Source organism: Neodiprion lecontei, chromosome 1 (assembly GCF_021901455.1).
Source record: "Neodiprion lecontei isolate iyNeoLeco1 chromosome 1, iyNeoLeco1.1, whole genome shotgun sequence".
NCBI lineage: Eukaryota > Metazoa > Arthropoda > Insecta > Hymenoptera > Diprionidae > Neodiprion > Neodiprion lecontei.
The window spans coordinates 19,816,356-19,828,941 of NC_060260.1; the positions used below are offsets into that span (position 1 = coordinate 19,816,356).

At 41.1% G+C, this 12,586-nt stretch overlaps 2 protein-coding genes across 3 annotated transcripts in view; both read left to right on the top strand.

Annotated features, from left to right (window-relative positions):
• Positions 1–12,586, top strand: part of LOC107226446 (sialin) — a 135,473-nt gene that overhangs the window by 60,864 nt on the left and 62,023 nt on the right. The gene's annotated exons all lie outside the window — the stretch shown is intronic.
• On the top strand, positions 7,452–9,478 carry LOC107216741. Its single transcript, XM_015654020.1, has 2 exons — positions 7,452–7,779; positions 7,839–9,478. Exons 1-2 carry the CDS (start codon positions 7,452–7,454, stop codon positions 9,476–9,478), a joined length of 1,968 nt encoding a protein of 655 aa, XP_015509506.1.

Consider the following 12,586-nt stretch of genomic DNA (forward strand, 5'->3'; position numbering starts at 1 on the left):
ATCTTTCGGTAGTGGTGTGTATGTGAAGACACCGCCTCGCAGTGGCACGTACTTGTTGATATTTACAGTCAAATTGATTATTTCGGTCAGCGACCAACCAGAGTCTCTCTCTTGAAAATCTTCCACCTTGGCCAACACTTTTTGCTTTACGTTCTCTTCAAACCACCCGTGTATGTCAGCTGGCTGGAGGATGATCTGGTTTCTGGTGTTAAAATATTTGATTTCCTCAACAAGTTCAGCGTTTTTCGTTATATTGAATTTACAACACAAGACACAGTTTGCTTTTAAACTTCCCACTTTTCGTAGCATTTTCTTCAGTCTTGCAACGACGAGGTGTTTCGCATCTTCCAAAAACCTGTTCAAATCTTTATGCCGCAGATTGATAATGGCTCCCGTTCGAATTCGACTCTCGAAAGCTGTCTCCAAATCTTCCCACCGTACTCGATCGCTTCTTCGACGGCTTCGTAATCCGTCACCCACTTTTTGAAATTGTTGAAATTTGACTGCCAACGATTTCAGAATTCCAATTGTTGTCAAAATTCTTGTCTTCTCCCCGATCGTTGAGGCGTTGTTGCGTAAGATTCTATTCAATAGCCTGATATTTTGGGTTCCGAATCGAATCCATTTTGCAATTTCTGCCGGCGACGATTTTTCCGATAAAATCTTGAACGCCGATTCCATAATATCGATCAATCTCAAACACTTCGCGGATTCCATCTTGAGCTTTTTCCTCACGTATACTTGACAGGTTGTGACGTAATGATCGTTTGCTGTGATGAGCGTCCTTTTTATAGGGCAGCTGTACGGATGCGCGCGCACCTTTTGGCATTCCAACAGCGATGGTAACCCAACACCGCAGATCCATGGCTCTGAATGTACCGCGGCTATCGGCCGATCTTGCACTCTGGTCTTGTCTGAACCCGTCCAAATACTCATCGTAGAGTTCACACGGCAGTTACAAGCCAAAAAATGTCACGTGGTTGATATCAAACCGACATCCGAATAAGTGAAACACGATTCTCGGAACTATTAATTTTGGAATGTCACGTGGTTGATAAGGTGGTTAGACAAAACAATGCGTTCGACAAGTTTCGACTTGACGGCGAGCGGCATGCGGTCAAAGGATTTCGGTGCGACGTTGAATTTGGGACAAACAATTCTCGGAACTATTAATTTTGGAATGTCACGTGGTTGATAAGGTGGGAAAGGAATGTGAGGTGGTTGATGTTACACATCAGCAGTCCTACCGTGGGAAAGGAATTCGGAGTGGTTCATGTTACACATCAGCAGTCCTATCGTGGGAGAAGAATGCGGGACGTGACGTCATCGCGGAAAAGGGTTTGAGTCTTGGCTGCGCGGAGCGGAAGAGGGTTTGAGTCTGGGGAGAATGTATAGGCGGACTGGTCGGCTCGGTCGGTAAAGAAGGTGTTTCTACGCAGAACCCCCCTTGCTATACTACTTTTCTCTCTCTGTACTTTGGTATCTCGCGTCGTTTACCGGTAGCTCGAGAGTCGAGGTACGGGTATAGTCGGACTCTGCTCGAACCAAGTCAACACGTAGATTTTCGTTTTTCCTTCTGGAAGAAGTAGCTCCCCTCGATCCTCTTCTCGTGGTACGTTCTCGATGTTGTTGTTTCGTTCATTGAATGTCACATCGCGTGATACCGTCACTTTTCTTGTGCTTGGATCGTACACACGATAATTCGTTGAATCACAGTCGTAACCGACGAATATCATTTTCTCCGCCCGAAGATCGAATTTCTTCGTCAATTGTTTCGGAACATTGACAAATACATCGGAACCGAAAATCCTTAGATGTTGAAGATTAGGCTTTTTGTCCATCCATTTTTGAAACGGAGTTTTCCGTTCACGTACACTTACGGACCCATTGCGATTCATGTGATAGACAGCTGTTCTTGCAGTCTCGCCCTATAGCGTTGTCGGTAAATTTTTCACCAATATCATTCTCCTCGCACTTTCTATTATTGTCCAATTGTCCCTTTCACTTCGTCCGTTCTGTTCCGGAGTGTATGGTGCTGAATTTTTTTTCGTGATATTTTGAGACGAGGACCTTGATTTGTGTCTTGCGGGTTATTTTAGGATCTTGAATAACGGGATTATTATGGATTAGACAAGATTATTCTCTATTGTATATGTTGCATGTTTACATAACGGAATGCCAGATAACGACTGACTCGAACTTCCGGCATAAGCCTCTATCGTATGTTTGTGACACGCTCATTGGCTGCCTTACTGGCCACGCCATTGGTAGCGCTCTCAGGCGGTCGACGAGTCAGACGAAAGAGGCAGAAGAGTATGAAAAACCTTTTATTCCTCAACACGATATCTCTAAAATTCAGATATTTATCTATCATTTTGTTCCGATACTCCGTTCTATTGTCTGAACGAAGCACCTTTATTTTTCGATTGAACCTATTTTCAATCATTTTGTCGAATATCTGAAAAGTTTCACACACATCTCCTTTATGTCTGATAAGATATACAAACCGAAAGATTGTAGCATCATTCTTGAACGTCACCCATGAATCTCGCTCCCCCAGGCGTTTGCTCCTGCATCGGTCCGCATACATCACTATGTGTAAACTCACCTGGAAGCGTTGGTTCGCGTTCTCTTAGTTTTCGGAACGGTAGTCTGTGAGACTTTCCGATTTTGCACGACTCACAGAATAAGTTATTTTTTTCTTTTAGCGAAATACCCGTTACGAGCCCCTTTTTTTACTAGTTCTCGTAAATCACGTTCGTTAATATGCTTTAGTCTTTCGTGCTATACTTGATTATCAACCGTCGATGTATTCGCTTTCCCGATGTTTGGTATTTTACGAGAACGAAACAGCATTCGGTAAATTTCGTTCCTTAACTTTACTCTCGATGCTAACACTCTTCCATTGTCTATAATTCTTACCGAATGGTTTTTGAAAACCATTTCGCGACCACCTGTAGTTATAACACCGACCGAATAGAAATTCTTCTTGATGTCAGGGACGTGTAGTACGTTTACGATGCACGCATCTATCCATCTACTGTTTATTAACTTTTGGATAGGTATTGTCCCACTGTCGATTACATCACACTCGGTATCATCACCGAGCATCACTTTTCCGCCGTCGGTTACTGCACTGTAACTCTCGAACCAGTCTCGTCTGCACGTAATATGTTTGGACGCCCCACTGTCGGTAACCCAGACCTCTTTTTGATCTGCGTTTAGTATTGCGTTCACTATACCGACAGGTGGTTCCAAATATTCTCGTTCGACTGATTTTGTTTTCGTACAGGTGTTTGCTCGACAATGAACACGTAATCACGTGCTTCTTGAGAATTACTTTCATTATTATTATTTTTATTTCTTACACAATATTTACTTGTGCAATCACGAATGAAATGTCCTTTTTTCTTGCGCTTGTAACAATAACCGGTACGTTCTTTTTCGTTTTCTTTCTTTTGTTTAGCTTGTTCACTTTTGTTTTTGTCCTTTCAACAATTTTTATTTTCATTTTTACGATATGCCAAGAACACACTTTCCGATTCATCACTCATTGATAAACGCGTTTCCTCACGAATTAGCCGTTCCTGCAAATTTTCCAAATTTTGTCGTTCGGGGTCGGCACTATCCCACGCCGCGCGCCATGAGAAACGTTGCGTATTTCGAGGATAGACTTGCGAGCACTTTCGTGATTAAAGTAACTTTCGACACTTTTTCACCAATATTGTCTAAATGCGCGGCCATGTGCGATATGTCGCACGACTGAATCAGTGGGCGCCATTTTATACTCGTGGAATTTTTGCGTCAAGAGCAGCACATTTTGTACTGACTTTTGCTCATGAATCCTTAGCAATATATCCCACATCTCTTTAGCCGTTTCACATGTTAATAACGGTTGCATGTGATCTTCTTCCAACAACGTAGAGATTACTATCATTGCGCGCGAATTTTCCTTTTTCCATTCTCTTATAAGATCTGCTTCATCGACACCGATCGGCATCTCATTTTCGCTTGTTACGATTTCGAGTATGCTATACGCATTTAATAATGTTTTCACCTGAAATTTCCATGTTTGGAAATTCCCGCCGTTGAATTTTACTATATTTCGTGTCGAGGTGATTTCAGACATTTCGGATTCTCAATAGACCTCGTGGTCGCAACTTCTTGCTTCGAGAAAACGTGCTTGAAATTATGGACGCTCCGACTCACCTCCTGTTCTCTCTAGCCTTCGTCCAAAGACTTCTCCAATTATTTTCAGATTACTCAGTTAGGGTGCTGGGCCCATAACCTGTTGGAGCAGATCTCGGAAAAATAAGAATAGGAGTAAAGGAACAGTAGAATAACTTGACACCGCGTAATATATTTTTACTATATGAAAATGTATTAACGAATATATATATATAGATATGACAGAATAGAAAATGTCTCTTGAGCTTCGCTCTACTGCGCTCTGTTCAACAGTCTGACGAGACGCATGCTTTACACCTGTGGTAACCGTTCACCTTTCTCTCCCTCTCTCTCACTTATTCTACGCACGCGCAAAACTAAACTCAATAATAAGTAAGACAAATTTCAAACCGATCGGTAAAGCCGTTCTCGAGTTACAGTGATCACCGACTTCGAAAACATGGTTTCGAGAAAAACGCGTTTGAAGTTTTGAGTACGATTTGCATGCAGATAAAAAATTATTATAATATATAAAATTATTTTGTAACTTACATTGAATCGTCTATTCCTGGGCCATATACTGCGCCTTCCTCCGCTTTGTTAGCTGCACCTGCAGCAATTTTTTCTTGACGACGAGCTTCCTTTGCCTCTCGAGTATTTTCGAGGGAGCGCCGGTTAGCTTTGTCAGACACGGTGTCCTTCAAAGTTATATACCTCGGCGAATAACGATCCGATTTGCTTGTAATTTGTCGGAAAATACTCTTGAAATATGGTACTTTTAGAAAATGGGAAAAATCGATTTTTTCAAAATTCTAACTGGACATCCCCCTTTAAGTTAAACTATAAGAAGTGTCAATATATCTCCTTCTGAAGATCCCGAAGTCTGGTCTCTTCTAATTATTCGATTAACCACCATATGCTTAGTCAAGTGGATGAGATTAAAGATTTAGGAGTGATCTTAGACTCTAAACTTCCTTTTACTCCTCATGTTGCTGAGACTATTCATAAAGCCATGAAGTCACTCGGATTTGTAATGCGATCTTGTAAGGACTTCAACTCACTGCAAACTGCGCTGAACTTGTACAATGGCCTGGTGAGCCCTGTTTTTATGTATGCTTCCCCGATCTGGTCTCCTTATACCGACTGCATCTGTCGTTCTTTAGAGATGATGCAGCTCAAATTTTTCAGGCTTTTGGCTTTTAAAGAAGGTGAACCTTTGAAGCCAATAGAGCATGACTACCAAATTATTGCTTCCAGCATGAGGGTGTGTAGCCTGCGTTCCATGCGGTCATTGAATGACCTTCTCTTCCTGTTCAAGTTCTGGAATGGCTACATAGATTGTGTTGACCTTCTACCTCTATTCCACTTAGAGTTCCCTTGCTTGGTCTGAGGCTCAATAACTCTCTATTTGCTCTGGCGACTTTAGAGACAGGGTGATTGTCGCTAGACTAAGCCTTTCAGGTAATGCTAGCCGTTAGTGGCTAGACCTATTCAATGATTCGTGAAGTTCTTTTACATCCAAAGCTCGTAGTTTGGTGCTTGCGTACGCTTAATGTGGCGCCTCTTATTTTTTGTATGTTACCTGTTTCTATCTTTCATTCGTCTGTATCTATACTATGTACATTGGGGTGTCCCTTAACAGGGGTGTTTTCGAATTTGTATGCTCCCAGGGGCTCAAACGCTTCTAAATCAATAAAAATAAAAATCCTCTAAAAATTTCAGCTCTCAATATTAACTCTAAGATATTCCGCTTTCCCGCCAAAGTTTCTTATGGAAATAACATGTAAAAAATGTGTGTTGTTCTTTTAAATTGTTCATGTTGGTGACGAATTGACCTACAAGAATGAGAAGTACATATTTTTGTAGGAAATTCGACGCTCTATAAAAAAGGTAGGAGTACGATTTTTTGTCAAGTCTACTGGTTCAAAAGTTATTCGAGCTCAAAGTTTAATTTATATAAAATTATCAATATTATGTTATTCCCGTTATCTTATCACAGAGTATACGTGTTTTCAATCGCTTACGTTTATTTACCAAATATGGACGAATTAAGCTACGCATAAAATCGTACGTGTGCTCATTCAGTTCCGAAAAATTTATTATTCGAGTGTAACGATAAAATTCATTGTGACTTAATACTCCCATCAGAATTTTTATTCAAACAAATTTTTATTCTCGGGCTGTGGAATTTTAAGGTTAGTCGGTGAGCAAAGTGCCAAATATGCCTCAAGTCACGTGCGCGCTCTGTTTCGAATACATTGCTCGGGCCACGGAGGGACTCTCTACTGGAGCTGTTTGTAAACACAGCTTTCATACAGAATGTGTCAGCATTAGATTAAATGCTGACAGTGACTTTGAGGCTGTCCAACGGCTACGTTTTCAGTGCCCAGCGTGCTCTATCACTGACAGCTTGGTTCAGAGTTTACTAGAATCCATCAATAGTAAACTGGATGGACTGAAGACGTGTGAATCCAAAGTGGATAAGATTGTAACTGAGTTAGCATCGCTTCGGGAAGACATTGGGTCACTTAGGTCTGCCCAACAAGATACTGCCGAACGAGTTGAAACAGTTGCAAGTCTAGCTAACGACCTTGACCGCCGGCTTAGCATTGTTGAGACAAAAACAACTGGGGCAAAATCCTTACTTTCAGCGGCTAACGAAGCTGTATTACTATGTGCCGCCTGCAACCAGGTATCAAACCAGCTAATCGTCAACGGGCTTCCTGAAGCTGATGGTGAAAACCTTAAAGAATTGGCTGGCACCCTTATTAAAGCACTAGGTATACAATCGGATAACAGTGTTTTTCAATGTTTGTCAAAAATTGTCAATGCATACAGAATGGGCAAAAAGTCAAGAGCTCGAGGGCTGAGTCCAAATGGAAACTCAGCGGCATCGCGCTCAATCGTCCTCATGATGAAGAACAATGACTGCTGCAGGAAAGTGATCAATGCCAAGAAAGAGAAGAAGAACCTAACTGCTAAACATGTTAACCCTTCTTTCCCAGAAAGCAAAATCTATGTCAACCATCGTCAGCCAGCCCAGCTGCATCAGCTTAGAGACCGGATCTTCAGGCATTTCCACAAATTGAACGAAAGCACATCTGGATCGCTGATGGCGCTGTCTTCCTAAGGAAATCTCAAACTCGCAAGCAGTGAGAATCCTGCCGTCTACGGACCTGCAGGAGATCTCACGCTAATTATTCGGGTCTCTCATAACGTCGATTATCACCAGCAAAACTGAACTCTCGGTACTTAATATCTGCTCCCTAAATGCATAATCTTTAATGGCTCATCTTGATGAATTCAGAGAATTTTTCCGCACTAATCCTTACCACGTGACTGGAGTTGTCGAAATCTGGCTCAATGACGCTACTGGGGACCAACAAGTCGAACTGCCAAGATATACCATTCTGAGGGTTGATCGGCACAATAAGGGAGGAGGCGGCGTGGCGATGTATATCAAGAAAGAACTCAACTTCCGTCTACTAAGCTCATCCGCTGGAGATGGGCAGGTAATCATTCCAGAATATTTGATAGCAGAAATCTGGGGTCCGTCACAATACAAGATCATGGTTGCTGTTGTCTACAGACCACCGAAAGCGGGATACATGTGTCTGTTCGCAGATGATATTGCACCTAGAATAGTTAACTACAAATTTAATGTGTTTTAGGGGACTTTAATGCAGATTTTCAAACAACAAATGATAAAGCAGTAAGACTGAGAGACCTCTTTGATGCGTCCGGACTGAGTATTGTACCATTACAGCTAACCAATCATTCAGCACAAGCGAGCACTTGGATTGATGTATGCGCAGTCAGTCACCTAGCTAAACTTTACGCCTGGGGTCAATCAGGTCAACCTTTCCTATCATCTCACGACCATATCTACATCTGCCTCAGATACAAACACTCAAAACCGGCAAGACGGATCATTAAATGCCTATCATGGAAAGAGATTGACTCTGATGCAGCCACAGAACTGATCAATAGAAAAAAACATGAGCTGGATGGTACTAACGGTACTCAGCAATCACTAGACCAGCACCTAGACAAGCTGAATTGCCTGGTTCAGGAAATCATCAACCAATGTGTTCCAGTTCAAGAGTTTGTAGCAAAGCATTGCCCAACCCCTTGGTTAACACAGGAATTGAGTGAGAAACGTAAAGAGAGAGACAAATGCTACAGACGATTCAAAAGAAATGGCCGCTGTGAAGCATGGGAGTCTTACATGCAAATACGCAGACAAGCACAGTCTTTATGGAAAAAAGAGCAGGCAAACTATCTACAATCAGTTTTCAATCACTCAGGTCACACGAGGCAGTTTTGGGATGAAATGGACAGACTTGGTCTCACGGTGGCTTCAACAAAGTCGCGAGGGGCGCTGAACTTTAATATAGAGGCATTAAACAATTACTATGCAACAACAATTGCAGGCAGGAAGCTTCCACCGCTCGACGGCCTATTAACTAGTTTGAGCCGAGTGCAGGCCAACGAAAATTTTCATTTTACCCATGCCAATATCGATGACGTCATGAAACATCTTGCAGCTGGCACCTCCAGAGCGACTAGGATTGATGGACTATCTGCGCAAGCACTGAAAATGCTGAAGAATCTGATTGCCCCGCTTATTACGGAGCTAATAAATAACTCCCTGGACACTTGCTGCTACCCGACTCAATGGCGATCGTCTCTAATCACGCCAATACCGAAAATCCGAAGCCCAGAGTCGCTGTCGGACCTGCGGCCAATATCTATCCTATGCGGCATGTCGAAAATCTGTGAACGAATTGTCTTTGATCAAATGCTCAAATATGTTGATGACCATGATATTCTTGATCCTTATCAAACTGGCTTCAGGCCCGGTATGGGCACACAGACAGCTGTCCTAAGATTTTCAGATGATGTACGTGCTGCAATAGACGAACAGATGATGATCATAGCTGTGTTCCTGGATTTTGCAAAAGCATTCGACTCGGTAGATCACAAACTGCTGTTGACCAAGCTGCGCAGACTAGGCTTCTCAACGGAAGTCATTCGATGGCTATATTCTTACCTCGCAGGACGAAAACACGCGGTGAGAAATGGACAAAATATATCTTCGTGGCAAGAGTGCTGGACGGGAGTCCCACAAGGCAGCCTATTGGCACCACTGCTATTCTCACTCTTCATCAACGACCTTCCCACGTGTCTGCGCTACTGCAATCATCTTTTCTACGCTAATGATAGTGTTATTTATCTCACCTGTAAATTAAGCGAACTGGAAGAAAGTGTAACCAAGATTAACAAAGATCTTGCGGCAATTATGGAGTGATGCAAGGAAAATAAACTCAAAATGAATGCCATAAAAACAAAAGCGATTATCTTCGGCAGCGCCTTTAACATTAATTCCATAAATGTCGATCAGCTACCAAAACTTATACTGGGCGAGGAAGAAATAGAATACGTTGACAACTTCAAGTATCTAGAAGTCATGCTCGACCCGAGGCTCTCATGGACTTATCAGGTCACAAGAGTATGCAACTCAGCGTCAAGAACATTATACCGTCTTCGCCAATCCGTAAATGAGGTCGGGGTGTCATTGAAGCGACAGCTGGTCGTCAATCTGGTACTCCCAATATTTGACTACTGTGCAACAGCTCTTACAAATCTAAACCTTAACCTGGAGAAGAAGTTATGTGTTGCGCTGAACAACTGTGCCAGATTCGTACTGCGAAAACGACTTGGCGAGCACATCAATGGCCCGCGTTAATCTCGGATGGCTCTCACCGGAAAATCGTCGCCTATATTTAATAGGCTGTCTCTTCTACGGCATCCTTGTACTCAACAAAAATGCCCTGCTAGGAAAGCAAATCAGACTTAATCATAATGTAGCCAGGCACAGAGATAATAACAGAACCGATACGCTAATTGCGCCAATTCCAAGGACAACTATGTTCAAAAACTCATTCATAATTACTGGCACTGATCTCTGGAATTCGTTACCGCCGGACATTACAACAGCAACAACACTGGAGGAATTTAGGACGCGATGTTTCCGTTACCTTCACGCGATGGAGCAAACAAACTACGATTAGCAGTGCCTTGACGAAATACAGTGCTGTGAGATAAACCTATTCAATCTTAGTGATAGATATTATAATTGTTTCCATATTCATAATTAAATTCTTATTTTTTATTTTGCTGTGTTAAGCAATCTGATACTGAGAGACCATACAATTAATATTACCTAAAATCTTATACGATTCCTTGTTTATTATTATTTTATTTTATTTAATTTTTTTTTAATTTTAAAAATTTTTTGCTTCTCTTTTTTCTTCTATTTTTATATCGGTATACATGAATATCTGTATATTGTTGATATAATTAACAAAAACTGTGTACCCACTCTGTATAAATAATAATAATTACATAATTGTATGCCTTATAACCGTTAGAGGACTTTGTTCTACGGCCAATAAATAAATGTTACATTACATTACATTACATAAGTAGTTTTAAGACATATTATAAACATACTTGGGTTGTTGTAAAAATATTTTTTCCTAAAATGATTGTATGCAATATTATACTAGCATATATAGCAAAACAAACAATACTGTATTAACAAATATCGCTGCACATACTGAATTTGAGTCAAGCCCAAACAGCAGGTATCTAAGTTATGTACAACCCGTTGTACAACAACAAAATTAAAAAAGTAAAAAAAAACTTTTTGAACTTGAAGGAAGCCGGATACGGATAATGTAAGATAAAGTCATCAAACCTATTGTTTGTTGTACATATACAACTGAACAAAGCATGATACCCAATTGTGAAACATCAAAATTGATATTAACAACATAAACAAAAACTACTGACGGATGCTCAATTTTTATTTGGACATTTACATCAATAAGTTTTCGGGTTTTACTCGATTGATATTGAGTCATTTTATAATAATTATTTCAAAAAATAAAGTGACAAACATCATAAGTGCTAAGGAATGTCGATATATGTAAGTTTGGAATATTTTAGTTTCACACAGTAGTTCAATAATATGATTAAATATTGGCATTTTTGTACATTAGTTAAAAGGTAAACACCATATAGTTCTCATGTAAAATCGTGTGAATTCATTTTACGTTAAAGAAACCTGATGATGGTAGGCGGGGTCCTGCCGAAACGTCGAATGTAAGCACAATCGAGTGCGAATAGTGTTGAATAAAGGTTGTCAAACTTATTTAAAGAAGTGCGCCTTTACGCGAGCGCACTCATGATTGGGCGACATATGTGCGAACTAATGTCACGATAGAAGTGTGAGAGTAGCCGAAAGATGTGTGATCTCCCGTCTACTCGTTAGTCTCAAGAAGAACGTTGTTCAGAGCAGTCAAAGAATAAACGAATATTACATTACTGTATTTTCCACTGATAAATACGTGTGCATCTCTATTATTCCCGAATATTGAATCCTCCTACAGCACTGAGCAAATTTAACAAGTTATGGGCCCAGATGCATAACGTAGAAGTACTGAATAAAAGGGATTAAGAAAAAAAAACGCGTTCTCTCTCCGTGAGATACGGTAGACCGCGTGGCGGCTTTTCGTCTATAGCAAGCACGTGTCTTGCTGGAAGTGAAACGGTTCATGTGTATTGAGAGACAATGTTGGACGAAATAAATGTGAGAAACATTCCAAAATTCGATGGAACTAATTTTCGAAGTTGCAAATTCCAGTTAAAAGAGCTTTTTGTCGCGTCGGGTGTAAGTGCAGTGGTAAATGGCACGAGAAGGCTACCGGTAGTAGCTGAGCCGGCAGTGATTGCCGCGTGGCACAAAGACAACGCGAAGGCAATGGTGTTAATCTCAACCACGATCGAGACATCGTAACTTAAATCGCTTTTGACGTGTGATACGGCAAAACAAATGTGGGATGCGCTATGCCTCGTGCACGAACAAAAATCGTCGTCAAATAAATTATTTTTGACCTAAAAGTTTCACGTCAACAAAAACGTACTTTTTGTGCCGAGTCTTCGGAAGAATCTGTTCTCGGTGGGAACGTGTACACGAGAGGGGTACGAGGTAGTTTTCAAGGACTCCAGTATTATGATCTATAAAGCTGAAAAATTGATGGCGGTAGGTGTATGACAAAATAACAACCTATACCGTATGTTTTTTCGAATATCCCGGAAGCGTGAAATAACAGACGAAGTGAATGTGTCAACGGTGAATTTACGAGTTTGATATGAACGTCTAGGACACATGGGAAGCCAAGCACTGTGTGATATGGTGAAGGGTGGTCTAGTTCATGGTGTAAAATTTTCGAATAGAAAAAAATTTTTTTGTGAGCCGTGCCAATTTGGAAAATCGCGTAGACTTCTGTTTAAAGAAACAATCGGGAGAAAAAGTGTAAAACCGGGTGAATTTGTGCACACAGATGTGTGT